General features: G+C 41.0%; 1 protein-coding gene across 1 annotated transcript in view; it reads right to left on the bottom strand.

Annotated features, from left to right (window-relative positions):
• CDK17 (cyclin dependent kinase 17) overlaps positions 1 to 22,200 on the bottom strand; it is a 185,991-nt gene that overhangs the window by 22,315 nt on the left and 141,476 nt on the right. The window contains exon 5 of the mRNA XM_077831986.1: positions 5,090 to 5,215. Within this exon, the coding sequence (XP_077688112.1) occupies positions 5,090 to 5,215 (126 nt within the window). The remainder of the gene's footprint in view (positions 1 to 5,089; positions 5,216 to 22,200) is intronic.

Genomic DNA, 22,200 nt, shown 5'->3' with positions numbered 1-22,200 from the left:
GGTATTACATAGCTAATTGAATCAACTCAGCAGAGACATTTAGATATTTTCACATCTACATATTTTATACTTTAATAAAGAAGATATTCTTGCAAGCAAATTAATAAAATCAGCAAATAGAATTTATAAAGCTGTTCAATTTCTTTATTTTTTATGCTTAAAAATGCTCCTGATAATGGCCTGGTTTGCAATGGGATAGAAAGTCTTTCATATCTGGGTCAACAGTCAGAATCCAACCTAGATCAGTAATGACTGAAAAGTTATTACTTTTCAGATGGCTACTTGATGGCCTATGTTAAATTAAGTAATAGTCCATTTCCTAGGAGACAGAACTATAACTCTTAAGTCCAATTCAAATGATAAGACCTATAATAATTATACCACAATTATAAACACATAGCTCTCCCCCCAAAAAGAACCTATTTATTTTAAAAAGCAGTTACCTAAATATAATCTTGCATGATTTGAATTGATTTGTTAACTAAACTTGAATTTATTTTTTTAAATAAAACAAAAACCTAGAACACCATGTCAACATAACAGTGGGAAAAGAAGAACATTTGTTATCATATTTACCGAACTCCAAAAGAACATACGTGTGTGTGTGTCTGTGTGTGCGTGTATTTGTATAGCAGTCATTAGTATCTAATTATTGAACAGGTAACACAGATCTTCATAGCATCTGTTCATAGAGGACTTCCTAGTGGAGTTTTGCTCTTCCCAAACTACGATTAAAAAATGTGAGTATGTTCTCTCCTTAGGCTGTGCTAACTTAGGGCATGGCTACACTTGCAGATGTAGAGCCCTGTGAGTTAAACCAGCCCTCAGAGAGCGCAGTAGGGAAAGCGCTGCAGTGTGTTAACACTGTCAGCTAGAAGCGCACTGGCGTGGCCACATTTGTGGCACTTGCAGTGGCATTGGGAACGGAGCATTATGAGCAGCTATCCCACAGAACACCTCTTCCCTTTCTGGCACTATGGCTTGTGGGAAGCGGGGGGGGGGGGGGCGGCGCGGGGCATTCTGGGTCCTGTCCTAACACCCCGTGATGCATCACTTCGCAACCCAGCAATCCCTGTGCTTCTGATTTGGTGCCATCTTTCTACGTACTGCACGCTCTGTCTTCCCTTTCGGTCTGCGGGAATGGAGCCCAGAGTGCTAAGGAATATGCTGATGGGTCTCGCCAGCACGTCACGAATGGCAGTCGAGTTACACCTTAAGCTACAAACTGACAGTGAGGAGTCAGACTATGATGTTGACTCGCATAATGCATATGACATGAGATTGCTTGTGGCATTCACGGACATACTCACCACATTGGAACGCCGCTTTTGGGATTGGGAAACAAGCACTGAGTGATGGGATCACACAGTCATGCAAATCTGGGATGACGAAGAGTGGCTGCAGAACTTTCAGATGAGAAAAGCCACTTTCATGGGACTGTGTGATGAGCTCGCCCCCACCCTGTGGCAAAAGGACACGAGATTGAGAGCTGCCCAGCTGGTGGAGAAGTGGGTGGCTATTGCAATCTGGAAGCTGGCAACTCCAGACAGCTACTGATCGGTCACTAACCAGTTTGGAATGGGAAAATCGACCGTTGGAATCATATTGATGGAAGTTTGCAGGGCCATTAATCGCATCTTGCTCAGAAGAACCATGACTCTGGGCAATGTGCGTGACATTGTGGCTGGGTTTGCACAAATGGGTTTCCCTAACTGCGGAGGGGCAATAGATGGGATACATATTCCAATTCTGGTAGCAGCCCACCTAGCCTCTGAGTACGTTCATTGGAAGGGGTATTTCTCTATGGTTCTCCAGGTGCTTCTGGATCACCGTCGGTGTTTCATTGACATTAATGCAAACTGGTCTGGAAAGGTGCATGACGCACACATCTTTCAGAATACTGGCCTGTTCAGGAAGCTGCAAGCTGGGACTTTCTTCCCAGACCAGAAGATCACTGTACGGGAAGTTGAAATGCCCATTGTGATCCTTGGAGACCACGCTTACCCTTTAATGCCATGGCTCATGAAACCCTACACAGGGAGCCTTGACAGCAGCAAGGAGCAGTTCAACAATAGGCTGAGGGTCGGTGCAGAATGACTGTGGAGTGTGCTTTTGGCCGTTTAAAGGGCTGCTGGTGCTGTCTGGATGGGAAGCTAGACCTGGTCAATGACAACATCCCCACGGTTATATCCATGTGCTGTACCCGCCATAACATTTGTGAAGAGAAGGGTGAAAGATTCACTCAGGCATGGACCTCGGAGGTTCAACACCTGGAGGCTGAATTTGAACAGCCAGAGAGCCGGACTATTAGAGGGGCCCAGTGCAGGGCTGAAAGGATTAGGGGTGCCTTGAGGAAGCAATTTGAGGCTGAAAGCCACCAGTAATGTTTGGTGCCCTGCACGGGAGTGAAGTGCAGTGGTTCCAATGTTAGTAGGAATCGGTTTGCACTATACTGACTTGCAGTGCCTGTTGCTTTCCTAGGTTAAGGTATCTTTTACTTAATGCAATAACAAAGAATGTTTTCAAAGCCAAAAAATCCATTTATTGAAAAGAAACACAACTGCTTGGGAAACAAAGGGCAACAGGGTGGGCTGGGGAACAGTACAATCACAGATTTGTGTATGTCCTGTTTTCATACTCAGCCTTCCTGTGTGCAGTGCTGTACAATGAGTGCTGCACTTTTGGCTGGCTAAAATGCATGGTGATGGGGGTTGAGTGCAGTGGGTAAGAGTCGTAGTTTGCAGGGCTGGGTGGTGAATCTACAGGTGCTGGAGGCAGCTGGTGGTGATAAGAACCTGGATGCTGGGGAAAGTGGGTTGGAGGTGACATGGGGGCACAAGGGAAAGAGTTTTCAGACAAGGGCTGCAGGGGGAACTAGTGGGGGGAGGAAGTGCTCCGCCTGCATTGCTACAAGCGTCTCTATCGAGTTCACTGGGCGCTCCGTAACGCTTAGCAGCCACTCCATGCTTTGGTGCCGGCAAGCCGCGTTCTGCTGGTAGACCCTCCTTTCGCTCTCCTGCCACTCATGCGCTTTTTGATTTTCATTAAGGGACTGCTACTTTACTTCGTGCAGCATATCCTCTTTGCTTCTACATGGCCGCTTCGTAATTCTTTGGAGTCTTTTAGACGTTGATAACAAGGATGGCTGAGACCTCAAGGTTGCATCTGTAAAGCCAAAATGCAACACTTAACAGAGGCAGCATTGTTCACACCAGACACAGCAATGATTCGGCCGTACTTAAAAGTAGAGAAGCACAGTCTACACAATAGCAGAAACTGCCCATCCCAAAAGCGAGCGCACATAACCGACAGGAGCCCCAAAATGGTGATTAAGCATAGGGGTAAGGGGGACTGATTGTTTCACAGCCGTACTGTTCTCTGGGGTTCTGTGCCTTGGGGAGAGCCAACAGCTGCAGGGGGCCCCTATACTGAACACTGTCCCCACATTTTCCACAGGAGTTCGCTGTTGAGGGTGACCTGGGAAGCAAGGGAGGGTCTTCTATTACAATGTGGCTTCTGCCCTGGCCCATATGCAGCTTGCCTGTGTGCAGCAATGGTCTCCCCACCCCCCATGGCACAGTGGCGCGCGGACATGGTAGCCTTACTAGGAAAAGGAGCACAGTAGCTCTGCTAAGGAACCTGCGCAAGCAGATTGCCCAGCTTCTGCATGAGACCTTTGAAGAGATCACTGAGGCTGAATACTGTGATGTGAAAGCACACATCAACACCCTATTCCACATCTAGGCATGCATGCAACCCTAACCCTCCTCGCCCCAAGTTCCTGCACCAAGCAACTTCCTTCCCAAAATAAAAGCCGCTTACCGGGCACCTCCTCTGGTGTTTGTTTTTTCCCAAGCACTGGCCGCTGCGACTGGCTACCTTCCTCCTGGCTTGAGAACAGCTCCTGGCTCCATGCATCTAGGGATGCCGGGCTGTCCCCCTCCTCCTCAGCACCCTTGCTCCCGCTCTCCTCCTCCTCCCTGCCTTGTTGAACTGGGCTCTGAAGTGTCCATGGTGGTCTTCGGAGTGGAGGCAGGGTCGCCCCCAAGTATTGCATCCAGATTTTTGTAGAAACGGCAGGTCACGGGGGCAGCACCTGAGTAGCGGTTTGCCTTGCGGGCTTTGTGGTAGGCATTCCGCAGCTCCTTCACTTTAACCCTGCACTGCAGTGCGCTCCGGTCACGGCCCCTTTCCATCATGTCCCTTGATATCTGTCCAAAGATATTGTAATTCCTACAGTTGGAGCGCAGCTGGGACTGGACAGCTTCCTCCCCGCAAACACTGATGAGGTCCAGCACCTTGCCATTGCTCCATACTGGGGATTGCCTGGCATGTGGAGGCATTCACCTGGAAAGATTGGCTGAGAGCACTCCAGGTCTTGCTGACCAAACAGGAAGGAGATTTTCAAAATTCCCAGAGACTAAAAAGGGCAGGTCTGACGATTGGTCACGTGAGGGCAGGGCAGTAGAGCTCGAAGTGATGACCAGAGTGGCTAGAACAGGCATTCTGGAGGCCGATCAGAGCGCATTAATAGACCAGGGCGTCCACGCTGGTGCCACGGCGCTCCAGCCTGGGCACATCAAGCGTTATGCTTCTTGTCGAGGTGGATTACCAGAAGCGCTCCAGCAGTGGAGTCCGGGCGCTCTATGTGCCTTGCCAGTGTGGATGTGTCATGAATTAGGGCGCCCAGGGCTGCTTTAATGCGCACTAACTTGCAAATGTAGCCATGCCCCAAGTGGTAAAATATGCACCACTGAAGTCAGTGGGAATTTTACCACTGACTTCAATGAATGCTGGCTCTGGCCCTTAGTGAGGAATGATGGTGAGAAAAGTCTGCAAAACGGAAATAAAGAAAACTGGAAGAGAAAAAATTAGAGTTTCATCCTGAAAGTTACTGAGCTTTCCCATGAATTTTAATACGGAGTAAAGGGTGGTCGGCATCTCTTGGCTGCACTCAGCACCTTGTAGTCTCAAACAGAGTTAAACAATATATAACATGAAAATACGTGAAAAAATAGAGATATGAATGGAACTGACAATTTTCAAATAGAACACGTTTGTTTGGGAAGCAGAGATAACAGAAACTTACTAGTGATGCTCTACGAGAACGTCGACTCATCGGTTGATCAAATGGTGGACTGTTTATCTGCAGCTTTTCTAGATATCCATCAGGTATCCTGATGTCTGCAGGCAGTGACAAGCGCTTGTTCAGATCCTGAAGAAATAAGTAAATATTGTCAAAAGGACACAGGTCAATTCAGGGCTCAAAATTAGGTTTTGTTAAAACAAGTCTTTACAAAGATTATCAATTGAAGTATTTCTACAATTAAAAAAAGAATCAAGGGAAACAGTTTACTAATTTAAAGAAATTACATTCTCCCATCATATTTATAACCCAAACACTTCAGCAAGTGGCTGAGAAAGGAGATCCAGAAAATTCAGAAACTGATCCAAAAACTGACTAATTTACTGTCATAGAAAAAGCTGAATGAAATGTAAGTAGTAAACAAATACAAATGGTTAGAAGTAATTTAGATTTTTAAAAGATTTTCAGTTTCAATAATTTATGATGTAGAAAATAGGTAGACCCAAGACTAGTAAGGAAATCTCTTTTCATAAAAACAATGAAACCAAAAGTGTCCCTTATATAGACTGAAGAGAACTCATACTTCAGAGCTTGCTCTTCTGTTTTTATTCTGTTAAATATTAAAGAAACTTAGAAATTGGTTTTCAATCTCATCTGTTCCACTTCTACCTTGCCAGTGTAGCAAACAGAACCACTTCAGCAAAATGGCCACCTCCCTCATTTGAATCATGTGACAATTACAATTTAAAGTGTCAAAAATATATTTACCAGTTTACTGTGTTAAGCGCTCCTTACTTTGTGAACTTTTAGAAAGCTGAACTGAATAAAATGGGTTTTCCTTTTAATCATATTTTTTATGAAATTTTGCTCAATAGATCTTAAAATATCTATTACCAGCCAATGCTAGTATGGGTCAAAACTCTTTTATATCGAGCAAAATTTGAAACAGAAATTCATGATATTTCTGAGATATAGATTTTCACAGGTGTTTTCAGTTTGGTTTTGATCTTAAATATATCAGAAAATGAGACATCAAATATTCTTTTTAGGTGCTCAATTGCCACGACAGAGATGTATTTGAGACTGAGATGCACAACGAGGGCAGATGAGTATCTCCTAAAATAAAGTCATTGTTGTCAAAAAAGTAGGTTTACCCAGGGTAAACAACTCCATGTTCAGTATCTAGCTGCACATTTACCTATATACACCCAGCTGAGGAGCCAGTGCTCTGGGCTGTGCAGAGAAAAAACCTTGAATGCTTTTAACTTGGGTACCTCAGAGACTCCCTCCCTCATCATGTGTTTCCACAGCAGTGGAGATAAGATGAGGCACTAAAGCTAACAGCCTCCATGTTTAAACAAAAATGAGACAGCAGGATGTTTTTAGTGAAGAATTCTTGACTCGGGAATTTGCTCCTCCCCTTGGTTCAACAAAGGGAAGTTCTGTTGACCAACAGGACATGCTGCAAAGCCTACCTATATGCTCACATTGCCTAACAGCTGAAGTTTTCATGGACTAGTTGGCTTGGGAAGCATTTAATGTTTATACAATATTTGCATTACATACCTAGAATAATGCTGTTATCCTGAAATAAATATATAAGAAAGCTGCATGAAATTCGGCAGTTCATGGCATTTCCACAATGGATGCGAGAGACTGACTCACATTTGTGCATGTGCTACATATTATGGCCAATGGATTTGCACATTTTTGGTGAGATGCCACTGAGGCCTGAATTTCTGGCACTTGGCTCACATCCAGGAGGCCTCTTTCTTTTTCACTCCCCATATAATGCTATGTGCTTTATCTAGACTTTTGTAGCGAGTGAGGATTTTGCCCAACAGCCACTTCATGACACAGTTTGAAAACTCAAAATAAATGTGTTTGATATTTTGAACAGAAGCATGAAATTAGGCACACAGTTTGTAATAAAGGAAGTGTTGTTGAGCATCTGAATAAGGGAGATGACTGAAATGTCCACCAGCATTTCAAGCTTCAGTTCTACAAAATAGCAAGATGGTGGCTTCGCAGTTCTTTAATAATTTTCAGCTTTGATATTCAATAATCTTAATCATTGGCAATTTAAACACTGTCTGTTGTTTTTTTGGGAGGACTAGACCAATGGTTCTTAACCTTTCCAGACTACTGTACCCCTTTCAAGAGGGTGGTTTGTCTTGTATACCCCCAAATTTCATCTCATTTAAAAACTACTTTCTTACAAAATCAGACTTAAAAATACAATATGCTATTACTGAAAAATGGCTGACTTTCTCATTTTTAACACATAATTATAAAATAAATTATAAATATTGTACTTACATTTCAGTGTGTATTATATAGAATACTATAAACAAGTCACTGTCTGTATGAAATTCTGGTTTGTACTGTCTTCGCAAGTGCTTTTTATGTAGCCTGTTGTAAAACTAAGTAAATATCTACATGAGTTGATGTACCCCCAGAAGACTTCTGTGTACTCCTGGTTGAGAACCACTGGATTAGACCAAGAGATCCAGGATCCAGCACATGGGCCAAGCATTTCATTCTCCCTTCCCTGTCTTCTCCAGGAGCATAACACAGGCAAATATTCCCCAGCTTCGAGGACAGAAGGGAGAAGAGAGCTCAGCTGTGTTCCCCAACCACCTCCTGGACCCAGCACATAGAATTAATGGTCCACCATTTCCTGCTCTGGGAAACAGCCTCCTCCTGCTGCCAGCTAACATAATCCACTAGTTTAAGTGGTAGATGTCACAGAATCATAGAATATCAGGGTTGGAAGAGACCTCAGGAGGTCATCTAGTCCAACCCCTTCCTCAAAGCAGGACCAATCCCCAACTAAATCATCCCAGCCAGGGCTTTGTCAAGCCTGACCTTAAAAATATCTAAGGAAGAAGATTCCACCACCTCCCTAGGTAACCCATTCCAGTATTTCACCACCCTCCTAGTGAAAAAGTTTTTCCTAATATCCAACCTAAACTTCCCCCACTGCAACTTGAGACCATTACTCCTTGTTCTGTCATCAGCTACCACTGAGAACAGTCTAGATCCATCCTTTTTGGAACCCCCTTTCTGGTAGTTGAAAGCAGCTTTCAAATCCCCCTCATTCTTCTCTTCCGCAGACTAAACAATCCCAGTTCCCTCAGCCTCTCCTCATAAATCATGTGTTCCAGTCCCCTAATCATTTTTGTTCCCCTCCGCTGGACTCTTTCCAATTTTTCCACATCCTTCTTGTAGTGTGGGGCCCAAAACTGGACATGGTACTCCAGATGAGGCCTCACCAATGTCGAATACAGGGGAATGATCATGTCCCTCGATCTGCTGGCAATGCCCCTACATATACATCCCAAAATGCCATTGGCCTTCTTGGCAACAAGGGCACACTGTTGACTCATATCCAGCTTCTCGTCCACTGTACTCCCTAGGTCCTTTTCTGCAGAACTGCTGCTGAGCCATTTGGTCCCTAGTCTGTAGCGGTGCATGGGATTCTTCCGTCTCAAGTGTAGGACTCTGCACTTGTCCTTGTTGAACTTCATCAGATTTCTTTTGGCCCAATCCTCTAATTTGTCTAGGGCCCTTTGTATCCTATCCCTACCCTCCAGCATATCTACCTCTCCTCCCAGTTTAGTGTCATCTGCAAATTGTCCATGCTGTACGTGCAGAGATCAATCCATGCTGATGATGCATAACATTACAATTTAAATATATTTCTTTACAGCTTTTTGTATATAATTACACTTAGAAAAAATAAGCTTTACATGACGTGTAGATCAGCCCATGTAATGAACTACTCTGGTGAATCATTAAATTAAATATTACGACTAGGTTTTAAAATGCTGGATAATTTTATTACTGATCTACATTTGTATTGGTATAAGCTGAAATCTTGAAAATGATAATAAAATCTCCTGTTAGTTTCTGGTGATAAGGGTCAATAAAGTTCTTCTGTTTTTCTATATAGCACTGTACAGATGGGTTGGTGTATAACTTGGGGTGAAAGGTGAGGCATTCAGCTTCACATAATGCCTTCTTGGCACTGGATTCTAAACAAGCCAAGATTTACCCATGATTTTACCTAGAGAAGCAGAATATTTTCATGAATTTAATTTTCCCATGCTTTCAAAATGTCATTTTCCACAAGCATTATATTCAGTGAATTTAGGTTTTTCAGAAAGTCAGGTAATCATTCCATAGATAGTATCTCATACTAGTGAACAGAGGCAGGTTGTCAGATTATTTTGAATTATCAGACTTTATGAAAGTAAGGCTGAGTATTACTGTAGTCAGTGTTCTTTTACGATTGGTTCCCTTTTATGATTGTTGCTGGTTGGACACCAAATATCTTAATAAACTGTAGACCAGGGCATCTCAAGTGGTGGGCCACAACTCAGCAGCTCATGCTGGGAAGGCATTCTCAGCTAGTTACATTCTACCAGTTGAGAGGGGAAGAAAAGCAGAAATATTGCTGCAGTCCTTAAATCCAAGCAGGAGTTTATGCCGGGGAGGGAAGCTCTCTCATGCCCACTATTGCTGCTCTACTGCCACCTGACACAGAGAAGTTCTCACCCTCTCTCTACCCCTCCTCCTCTTCCTACAGAGCACTCTTCTTCAGAGCACAGAAACTGGTGCTTCACAGCTAGTTATGCAGCCTTGAAGCAGCATTGCCAAACCCACAGAGCTAAGAATTGTGTGGGAAAGGGGGAGCAGACATCCCACCATATAGCCCACCTCCAGTATCTCTCACAATACCTCCCAATCCCCAGAAATTGTCCCATCAGCATTCACATGTAGAGCTGGGTGAATAATTAATGTTTTAGTTCACTGGCAGTTCCAACCCCCTCCCCAATTCAGTTCTGTTCAAACCAAATCTGAAATTTTTCAGAATTTTTGGTAAATCAATAAAGTGTGCTCATTTCATTTGACCAAAAAATATTTTGTTTTCAGATATTTTTAAAGGGCTTGATTCACAAAACAATGAGATGGTGGTGGTGTCTTTCCTTATAACTTTACTCCTGAAGGAATTCTGCACCAACCCGCCTGCCCCCCGCACACAATATTTGAAAATTCTGCATATTTTATTTGTCAATAAACAAAAGTTGAGGCTCCAGCATAGCAGTGGGGAACACAGGCCACTGGCTGCAGAGGTTGGAGATCACCCTACAGCCCCTACCCCAGGACACGAACTCGGCAATAAAGCTGCACCTGATCCTGACACAGCGCAAGGGCAAGGCCTGCCCCAGAAACACCCCAGGGACCTGCCCCTCCACATCAGGCACACCAAGCTAGCAAGTAAGAGGGACAGTCATGCACAACCGATCTGGGTGTGGGCAAACAGGCTCAGCCCGGCAGGATCCAAGTGTGGAGGGGTTTAGTGTGTGGGGATTCAGGTGCAGGGTGAAAGGGTTCTGTGTGGGGCAACCTGGGTGCGGATGGCTCAGTGGGGGTCTGGGTGTGTGTGGGAGATCTGGATGCGTATGGGCTTGCTGGGGGGTACATGGGTAATGGGACTCTGCAGGGCGGTTGAGGTGAAGGTGGTTGGGGCTCAGTGGGGGGGAAACAGGTGCTGGAGGAGTGTGGGTTTGGGGTCTGAGTGCAGCTGGTTGGGGCTCTGGGGTGGGTGTGGCAGGCTTGTCAAGGTAGTCCAGGTGCAAGGGGTGGGGTGGGATTTGTCTGGGTGGAGTTTGGAGTACGGCAGGCTCAGCGGGGGTCGGGGGTCTGGGGGAGGGTATGGAGGCAGGGGGGTTGGGTCTCAGTGGGGGTGGGGTCTGGGTGCAGGGGGTGAGGTTCAGTGGGGTGGGGATTCGGGTGTGAGGGTCTCGGGGGGGAGGGTTCTGGGTGCAGTGGGGGAAACTTGGTTGGGTATGGGGGGGGTCCAGATTAATGGGGGTTAGATGGACAGGGCAGCAGCTCTCCATACAGTGACCACCTCTCTTGGTGGCTGAGGAGCGAGTGGGGAAGGAAGCGGGGTGGGACTGGGGGTGCAGAGCTTCCTGCAGCTGGATGAGGTTTCTGGGGATGTGTCTGACCCGGCCTCAGCCCCTCCTTGCAGGGGAAGAGGAAGCTAGCAGCTGAGCCCGGTGCTGGGTAGAAGCCACTCGTAAGGGCATCCCCAGCCTCTTCCCTCCCCCCTCAAGTGATTTACCTCTTCGCCAGCTGCTCTGGTCACTTGAAGTGACACATCCAAATTGCTGGGGAGGGACACGTGACCAGTCTTGCGGCATCGCTTTGCTTCCCCTTCAGAAAGTCATTTTTCTGCGGGGAAGCAAAAAAATCTGGGGGGGGGACATGAATTCTGTGCGCACACAGTGGTGCAGAATGCCCCCCAAGAGTACTTAACTTTTAGCCTAGTGGTTTAGGGCATTTAGCCAGGATGGGGAAGACCAGGATTCAATTACCCCACATACACACACCTGACGGAGAAGGGAGCTGAACATGGTCTCCACATTACCAGGAAAACACCCTAACCACCTGCCCACTGAGTCATTCTTTCTCTGGCTCAATGAGTATTAAGTATATCATAAAAAGCAGACCTGCTTCAACTGCTAAAAGTTCTAAGGGAGACAGGCGAGGCACTTTCCCCAGAGACCTCTCCCATATCCTGGGCAACTGTCCAGCCACTGGGCTAAAGTCACAAGAGGGATGCCACCACCATCCCAGTTTGTGAATGCCACCAAAGTCTGCTTGTGATCTAGACTGAAAGGAGGTTTTTTGTTTGCTTGTTTTTTGCACTGAAACTATTCAGTGAATTTATGTCAAATTTATGAATAGTTTCAGGTCCACTGAAATTGCATTTTTCAGCAAATTAATTATTTGTCCAAAAAACTTCACCCCACTCACATCACAAGCCCCAGCACCCACTAAAAATGGATAGTTTTTTTACTAGGGCACAAATCTTACAGTATTTTGCAGCTGTCAAGGATTGTGGGATGATTATTTGACTAAATTTTGGGTCAGAGGACCTAAAAAGGTTAACAACTACTTCTGGAGGCTATTGTAAGAACTCAAAACAAAATATTTCAGTACAGTAGTTACAAGAACACACCTACAGAGAACTTTTTAAAAATTGCTCTCCTACCCCCCCCCTTTTTTTTAAACCAGGACCTACGAGACTCTTAGTCTCAATGAACTTTACTGAACTGTGAACTTTAAATTGGTGTACAGTGTGCCGACAATTCATAATACAGGTAGTGTGGGTTTGTAAGTAAGCACTCGTGAAGGCTAACGATGGAATCAGAGAGAAAAATACTAATACAAACAAAAAATCCACCTCCCTTATACACATAAGTCCCTAAACAGCAAATTTTTCTAAAGGAAAACACAAAAGTGACCAAAAATATGCTTTTTAAAAAATTTTGGACTGTGGCTTTTTATCTGTACATGGATTTTGTATAATGAAATATGTATCCAATACGTAAGCAAACAATTCTAATATGCAGGAGAATGAAAATACTTTTATTTTCTTCTGTTTTTAAATCAAATTATCTGTTAAGAATACATTATTTTGATGGTTATATGTGATGTTGTCAGATAGTAAATAAAAGTAAATTCCTACTCAATACGTTAAACTTCCAAAAGCAAAAAAATAAAAATAAAAAATCATATTTCTCTTTCTTTTGTGATGATGGAATTGCTGTAGCAGGTTTTAAATAATGTTTGGAAAGGTCAATAGCTACCTACTGGATGTTAAATAATCACTTCCTTAATATTTGCTCTACTTTTTAAATTTTAACTGCCCCTTTCTTTTATTAACGATGGGGAGACTGATTATTTCCCCTACATTCTTTATAATTCTGAATACCTTAACTATGTTCCTTAAACTGATCTCCATTACACAATATTAAAAAAGTTTTAGTCAACTCCCACCATACAAGTTCCACTCTCTCTGTAACCTATTTCACATCCTCTCTCTTCAGCTTTTGAACTTTTGCTATAATTTTGAAGGTAAGGCAACCAGAATTTGACATCCTATTCCAGGATGGATAAATTAATTTATTTATGTAGTTATTTATTTTTAAAGCAAGATTCATCTGATCTTAGAGTATTTTAAAAGATGATAGTAGATGACTCCATTTACACAGCGAGCACAGAAATATTCTCAATTAATTCCTAATTCCCAGACACCAGTATTCAAAATTTTAGACTTCACAGACAAGATATAGATCAGGGGTTCTCAAACTGGCAGTTGGGACCCCTCAGGGGGTCATGAGGTTATTACATGGGGGGGTCACAAGCTGTCAGCCTCCACCCCAAACCCCGCTTTGCATCCAGCATTTATAATGGTGTTAAATTTATTAAAAGGTGTTTTTAATTTATATGGGGGGGTCGCACTCAGAGGCTTGCTATTTGAAAGGGGTCACCAGTACAAAAGTTTGAGAACCACTGATGTAGATTATGAATGCTGTATATAAAATGAAAAATCTTCACCTTAGAAGGTTAATATAATTGCATTTTCCTTGCACGTCACCTTTATCTAACTTCAATTTCTATGCCAGCTATTGTTGCTTGAAGATGATAGTTTTTCCATTATGATTCTTCCATAACTATCCTTCGGGATATTTTATCCCTGAACAAGTCATACTGGCAAGTAAGCCTGGTTTTGAAACAGGTCAGCTGTTAAGAATTGATCTGCTATATTTGTCAATTTTTTTTTTTGATATAAAGAAATACTGAATTATGTTCTTGTTGCGGTATTTCAGCAGTTCTTCTCAGTTTCCAGCTCTGTATACCTTAACAGCTCAAGTTAAAAAGTTAAATTACTTTTTGATCTTTTTGTAAATTCAGTTTAATTCTATTTTCTTGCAGCACTCAAACAAATCTATGTAGCCCGGTCTGGTGTCAAGATGAGGCCCCCCTGATGGTATTATTACAGACAAGTAGCGCTTAGTCTAATTTTGTTTTAAATGATCAGGCTGAGGAACATCTTAGATTATGGGGCTATCATTCCAAATAATAAATTCAGAAGCATTGGCTGATCATGGATAAAAAGAGAAGAAAATGTGTTCACTGCAGATTGATTGTACTTTAAAAAAAAAATCTGAGTGATTCTCAAAAGATGTGTCACTTAAGTTTGCTAGATGGTAAAATACTGGCCAACCAGAGCATGTATTTATGCACCCATGAGCAACAGAGTATTCTGCTTTATGCATCCTTCTTTGAATTTATCTCCAGAACATGTTACATGCCAGTTGTTTCACTAAAGGTACACAATATGAAGGAGCACTTCCCCCCCTTCCCTCTGCTTATCTTGCTTTTCTCCTCTCCTCATGCATTGTGTGTATTCTCAATCATGCTATAACAATGGAATAGAATCTTAACAATAATTAAGTGTAGACTGTGACAGACTGACAATATCCTGCAATACTTGGAATGAACTTTACTGAACTAAGTTAAACTTTATTGAATGAATTTTAACATCTTTGGCGTGTATTGTATTAAAAATGCAATTGTGTACATGTTATTATGGAATTGTCGATATGTACCTTCTCTAGGAAACTGACTAATGCAATCGCTGGAAGGTATTAGGAACTTCAAAGGCCTTTTTGGAGCTTCGAAGAGCTCTGTGTAAGCTTGAACACTTGGCTCTGTAACCTACAGAAACTGGACCAATAAAAAGATATTGCCTCCCACCTTTTCTCTCTAATATCCTGGGACAAACACAGCTACAAAAACACCGCATACAACTTCCTCATAGGCAATTCAATCAGGATACTCCGTTCTCGGTACTCTCGGCACCAGTGGCACCCTCTTGCCTTCCTTCTCAAACTCAAACTTTACTTCTCACATTCAGCTCTATACAATTAGGCTCTTTTCCTCACTGCTTCTCTCATCTCCATTTCCCCTGTCCCGGCTCAGCACAAATTTCCCAACTATCCTCCTAATTAGATCTGTGAGCCTTCTTCTATGTTACACTATATGCTGGGAAATCTCCCCCTTTCACCTACTGGATCAGGCTTCCTCCCCATCATTGAAATCCTGCCACAAATGTACACACTTTCATAAAGTCTATCAATTTTAATCTACCAAAGCTGCAGTGCTAAACTGGTTTTTAAGCATGGGGTTGGCAGTTAGAAAAGTTGGGTTATATTTCTGACTTATGCCAATTTACCATGTAGCCTTAAGGAAGATTTGTCATGGGCTTCAGTTATCCCATCTGTAAAACAGGAATAATAAATCTTACAGAGCTACTTGGACTGCTTTAAAATCTATAGATTAGTATGTGCTATAAGTGTAAAATATTTAATTTTTAAAAGATGCACTGTTATGTTAAATGTTTCAGAGTAGCAGCCGTGTTAGTCTGTATCCACAAAAAGAAAAGGAGTACTTGTGGCACCTTAGAGACTAACAAATTTATTTGAGCATAAGCTTTTGTGAGCTACAGCTCACTTCATCAGATGCATTCAGTGGAAAATACAGTGGGGAGATTTATATACACAGAGAACATGAAACAATGGGTGTTATCATACACACTGTAAGGAGAGTGATCACTGTTCCTCAGACGTTCTTGTCAACTGCTGGAAATGGCCCACCTTGATTATCACTACAAAAGGTCGTCCATCCCCCCAGCTCTCCTGCTGGTATTAGCTCATCTTAAGTGATCACTCTCCTTACAGTGTGTATGATAACACCCATTGTTTCATGTTCTCTGTGTATATAAATCTCCCCACTGTATTTTCCACTGAATGCATCTGATGAAGTGAGCTGTAGCTCACAAAAGCTTATGCTCAAATAAATTTGTTAGTCTCTAAGGTGCCACAAGTACTCCTTTTCTTTTTGTTATGTTAAAGTATCTTCTGATCACCCTGTGTACTTTGTTTTAGAATTGGGACAGTGTTTTTCTCTGTTTTATACAATGCAGAAGACATTATCGATGATCAGAAATATTACATATGATCAACAAAATGACAAAAGAAACCACAGAGCCACATGGAAGGATTTGTTGCAGAATTCCTGATTCCAACTTCCTCTATGTCACATGCTGCATCTCAAGTAGGAAGGGGGAGAAACAAAAAGCCAGCCTACTTTCATTTTTGTCTTCCACTAATGTGCCAGCTTGCATATTTTTGCTTGCTCTTAGACTGGCAGCAGAAGGCAACAATGAATAATCTTCTCCGAGAGACACTGGGCTGCAAATGCTCTCAATTTCTCAATTACTAGAATGACAGTATTTCTTCAGAACCGTTCCTTTCATTTGTGCCTCCCATGGGTGTGCTCAAAACTGGAGTTTTAAAGTAACAATGCTCAAGATTCTTTCTGTCATTGAGGTAACAGGAAGTGAAAATAAAAGGAGCACAACAGAACCAAGTTATAGGGTAAAAGTGAATTGAAGAAAATGCCTAACATCCAAAACTATCTGGTCTCAGACATCAAACAAAGAGATTTATGTTGGCTTTGACTGGTAATATTTAGAGTCCCCATTCTTACTGTTTGGGGTTTTAGGCTGCATTCAGACATCAGACACATAAGGCACTTATTTTCCAGACCATTATTACCCTCCTCAGTAGTGCACGTTTGCACAGACCAAGCAAATAGATGAAATGCCATGTTCACATTTCAGGATGAACGGGATTTGATCACGGAAGTTTCTTGCTGTGACCACCAAGAAAAAGAACTGTACTTTCAAGTCCATAGATGTTAGTATGATTGCCCAAGTAATCAACAATAGGTCAAACGAAAATGATTTGTTCTCTTGTGGGCTAAGTATCAGCCTGAATCAGCCATCTCACTAGTTTTAGCTAATATCAGCAAGACAACATGTCAGCTGCAGCCACAAGCTGCTCTGCTCTGTAATAAGTAATAGTGCTTTTGTTCACTGAAGAACACTTAATGAGATCAAACAAACCACATAATAATTTGTCTACGCTACACAGTTCAAATTCATAACAAGCTGACCCTAAAAGCCTGGTTATTTCTGTTATATACATTTACATACACCCAGAACAATTTACAAACAAAAACAGACATAATATAGTATATGCTATTTAATGTTATGCAGACTGGAAGCAAAATAAGAAATGAAAAATATTTGTTTGTACAAATGAGAGACGAGACACTAATGTAGAAGCCTATATCATACTTATACACACATATATTTCTAGTCTTTGCTATGATCCTATACAGTATTGAGTTGTTTTTGAAGGCTGCCTTATCAAATTTCACTGCATTTTTGTAACATGACAGAGTTGGCACACTTATAGTCAACTGGATTATCTAAAGAAACCTGACATATAATAAATTTGCTAGAGGCAAAAGTTAGCAGAAAAGACTAACACAGAGAACAGATTTACAGATATCTTTTAATTTTTTAGTTTTAGTGCTCTAGACTTAGTAAATTTTGCAGCCTTGAAATGAGAAACCAAAATCTACACATACACAAAAACCATTCATTCCAGACAATGTGCAATCTTCAGAGTTTTTTTGTTTGTGTGTTTTTTTGTTTTTTAATTAAAAAACCTTGTCAAATAGGCATTTTAGTCGATTGGTTTAATATCTTGGGAGGGTTGTCTATGTAAATTGTTATCTTATTGGTGTATGTTTATATTTTGGTAATGCCCAATTTTTTTACTGTGACCAACTTGCAAGATTTTTTTCTTTTTTTTAAAATCCATCCATCCAGTCTCTATTACATTATACATTTCCTAGCACAATTAGCCCCTGGCTTCTATGCACTACTGTAATACAAATAATAATAATTTCAAAGCACAACAAATATCTGTCACTGGGATAGAGGAAGGCAATGAAAGTATCACCAGTCTATACTCATTAAGAGTGATCTGACACTGGCTAACATCTAGATAATACTTCACCACCAGAATGATGAATAAATCCACAAGAGAGTAGTATTTTCTAATTTTTGAAAAAGCCAAATAAATAAAAGTATCTAATGAGCAACTATACAATGCTTATCTAACCATAGGCTTCAGGAAATGGTGAAACATGAATCACACTACATTGGTTCACTGTAATATCCTCCCAGGTCAGGCACACTCCCAACTAAAGGTAATGACTAACACTTCCATCATATAGGAAATGAATTTTTCTCCTACACAGGATGATTTACAACTGATTGTTTTACATCTCATATATGACTTCACTTTCCTGATAGCACTAGCTAAATTAAATGCAACTACTGAATGTTCTGTTAAATGAAATAAAATACATGAAAGTTATATTCTGAAGCCCTCTTCTTTTTTAACAAAGTAATTATTAAATAATTCAAATATGTGGTCGTGGATCTCACATATTTGGGTTATTTTCTTAGATTGTACTGTAATTTCTGAATTAAATCTCACTAGAAAATTTAAAACAACATCTACAGATGATCATATTCACCAGGCAAATCAATTCAGGTCCGTATGGATGATTCTCCAACCAGCCTAACCAATTATGACCCCAATTCAAGAAAGTAGTAACTTTAATCACATGCTGAGGTGCCCTTCCTGAATAAGGATGCTTTTGTGAATTAGATCCTAAAGACTCAGAGATGTTGAATGCTTTAATTATTCAAATTATGACTTCCAATTTTCGCATATGTTTAGTGAGCCAATTTTTCAGACCTTTTGTCACCCAGCCTCACGGTTCACACACTATTCCTTAGTAGAAAATGTAATTGATTAAAAACGACACACTGAACATAAAAACTGTTGCTCCCCTGCAAATATATAAATCAATATATACTGGGTTGGGTTTTTTGTTGGCTTCAGGATGTGAGGATGTTAGGAGAAGACAGTCAAACTATTCCCAGGAAGTACTGATACAGCAGAACCTCAGAGTTACAAACAACAGAGTTACGAACTGACTGGTCAACCACACATTTCATTTTGGAACTGGAAGTATGCAATCAGGCAGCAGCAGAGACCAAAAAAAAAAAAAAAAAAGCAAATACAGTACAGTTTTGTGTTAAACGTAAACTACTTAAAAAAAGGAAAGTTTAAAAAAAGATTTGACAAGGTAAGGAAATTGTTACTGTGCTTGTTTCATTTAAATGAAGATGGTTAAAAGCAGCATTTTTCTTCTGCATAGTAAAGTTTAAAAGCTGTATTAAGTCAATGTTTAGCTGTAAGCTTTTGAAAGAACAACCATAACATTTTGTTCAGAGTTATGAACATTTCAGAATTAGGAACAACCTCCATTCCCCAGGTGTTTGTAACTCTGAGGTTCTACTGTAGTATTAAGAACCAAAAGTTTTAATTTCTATTTTAACACCAGAATCAGATTTTCCTGTTACAGTATTTACTAGCAACAATCAATAAAGCAAAGGCCTCACCACAAAGAATTTAAGGAGGTATTTCCTTCAACATCTCAAGTAACTGGCCACTTAAGTAGTATAATCAAACAAAAACTAAGAATTCAAACACACACTTTTGGTTTTACTTGTTTGGACACGGGAAAAACCTTGAAGCAAAACTACTCCAATATCCCTCAAATAATAGTTATATATAATATTTAAAAATCTCAAAGTTAAAACTATTCTCCATTAAGTCTGTGAACAAATTTCACATGAATGGCAAAAAATATGTATTTTTAATGATTTCGTCTTAGCAATGTGTTTAATAAGATTTTTAAGTCCAATTATGTACAGCCTGACCACCCAATACCAACTCTGCTTTCATATTCTTTCTGCAGGGAAGAGAGATTGTTTCCTTTCTTTTTAATTCACAGATTCACATGCTATACTGTATAACAAACTGGTATTATGATGACTGGAACTGCTTACAATAATCAGTCATTCAGAAGCTGCATTCCACAAGTACAAGCTCCCTCAATTAATTCAATGATCTAGCCTGTAATCAGAGAAAAAGTTATATAGTACACTATATAAAAATAATTTTGAAAACACCAGAACTCTGATCAAATATATGCAATAAAGCCCAATTAAAAGTGCCAGTTTAAGGTTAAAAAATGCATAATTACATTAAACCTTTGCTATAAATTGTGCCCAGAGTAGTTTTTGATGGATGCTGTGGTTTTTATTATTTTGTTGTTTAGTAAGTTCATGGAGCTCAGTCTCCATGCAAATGAATGCAAAGAAAAGAAAATGAAAACAAAAACTTCTGTTTCTCTGTAGTTCTGTTTCTCTGACTACATCATCTTGCAGGATTCTCTCAAATTCAGGTATTAGCTCCTTATCACGAATCAGGATGAACTTCCTAAGTTCTTAAGGTTTTTGACTCTAAGAGGGCAGTTGCAGCAGGGTAAAAAACAATCCAGGCACCATGTGCCATCCCCTGCTGCTTTTAAGCGCGGATCTCTGAATATTCTAATCGGTTCCTGTGATTATGTGGGAGGCAAAGTTCCCGAAAAGAAAAGACAATGCAAGATGATCAGTACAAGAGAAAAACATGCTTCAGAGAAAAAAAGTAAAACAAGATTTTAGAGAAATAAAACACCACAAAAAAGGCAAGGTCCAAAAACTGAAGAGAGGTGGGTGGGTAAGTGAAAATCCTGAAAGAATTAGAAGGTAAATACTTCTTTCTTCTCTTCTAGGCAAGATTCTCACTCCTGGTGAGCAAGAAGCTCAACGGACGTCCCAAAAGAAAAATTAGAGTAAACGGCAACACGTAGCAATAACAAGGCCAATTCCAACAGTGTGAAATTTTTACATATAGATATAAATATCTCTTTCTAACTCTGTCTATAAATGCCTTTATAATGCTAATGTTTATTAGTCCAATATTAAACACAGAGCTCTTCTTCGAGTTCTGTGTAAGCTCTCTCACCAACAGAAGTTGGTCCAATAAAAGATATTACCTCACCCACCTAGTCTTTCTAATATCCTGGAACCAACATGGCTACAACACTGCATACAATATCAAACACAACATTCAAGATGGCAGAAACAGGGGGAAAATCTTGTGCAAAAATTGGCTGACTGAATACATGGAACTTCTCAAAATAGAAGAAAATTTCTGGGGATGGGAGAGTCTGACTGCAATGAACTTCTGAGTTCTGGAGCACCAAGTCTACAATAGTATCCCCTCCTGCAGGATGCATCCAAATATTAATTTTGTATGTTGTGTAGACAGATAATCATGGAGCTTCTTTGCAGACATCTGTGTTTGAAAGGGAAGGCTGAGGTTGCAACTTTGTCCTGAATCAAATGAGCCTTACATATAGGTTCCTTGACTCAGGTCAGTAATGTCACAGCAAAGTGACAGGCTTTTAAGACATCCCATTTAGACAATGATCCTTATAGTAATGATTCTGCCTACAGTGTCGGCATCAAATGAAACAAACAAACAAACTGGTGGTCTTCCTACGGGCTCTAGTCATCAAACAAAAACACAAGGACCTTTTGGCATTGAGTATATGGAGAAGGACCTCTCTGTGATGGAAATGCCGGTGTGACAAATGTTGAAAGGATGATAGACTCCTTAAATTGGATTTACATCATCATCTTGGAGAGGAATCTTGGATGAGATTACACTTATCCTTGCAAAAATCTAGTAAAAGATGGGTCACTAGGATTTGCTCACTTTGCATGCTGAAGTCATTGCCACTAGGAAAAAGATGTTTTGCCTAAGGAACTTAAGCTCATAAGACAAACAGTTGAAAAGGAGTTTCCATCAACTTTGTCAGGGCCACATTAATATCTTATGACACAGGGAGCTTTTAATTAATGGTTTCAAAAGTGTCAAGTCCTCCTTGAACCTGATGGCAGAAGGCTGCATAAATATTGGTCTACCTTCAACTAGCTCATGAAGGCTGAAGAAGCTGCCAAATACAGCTGGATGGAGTGAGTGCTTAAATTAGACGCAGCCAGGTGAAACAAGTAGATCAGCAGATTCTGAGAATCAAATAAAGGGGTCTCAAAGTAGGCTTGATTGCACTACACTGCAAAGTTTATCCATTTGGAATCACAGATTCTTCTGGTAGATGGCTTTTGAGAGCCACCTGCTCAAATATACTATACCTATGGATTTTCTATCCTGTTGGAAGCAGACTCACAAGTTGGAACAGATTGAGGTGCCCTGGTCTTAACAGACAATATGAAGCTAAATTCTATCTAATGGGATAGACTTTAGTAGTCAGCAATACATTGAGAGTCATATCTGTCTAGTCCACTGTGGGGCTAACAGGCTCATAAAACATATGCTCCTAGTGAGCACTGCAAGTACCTCTGC

Source organism: Eretmochelys imbricata, chromosome 1 (genome assembly GCF_965152235.1).
Source record: "Eretmochelys imbricata isolate rEreImb1 chromosome 1, rEreImb1.hap1, whole genome shotgun sequence".
Taxonomy (NCBI): Eukaryota; Metazoa; Chordata; order Testudines; family Cheloniidae; genus Eretmochelys; species Eretmochelys imbricata.
The sequence above is the reverse complement of the archived record's forward strand: the minus strand, read 5'-3'. Positions and strand labels throughout refer to the sequence as shown.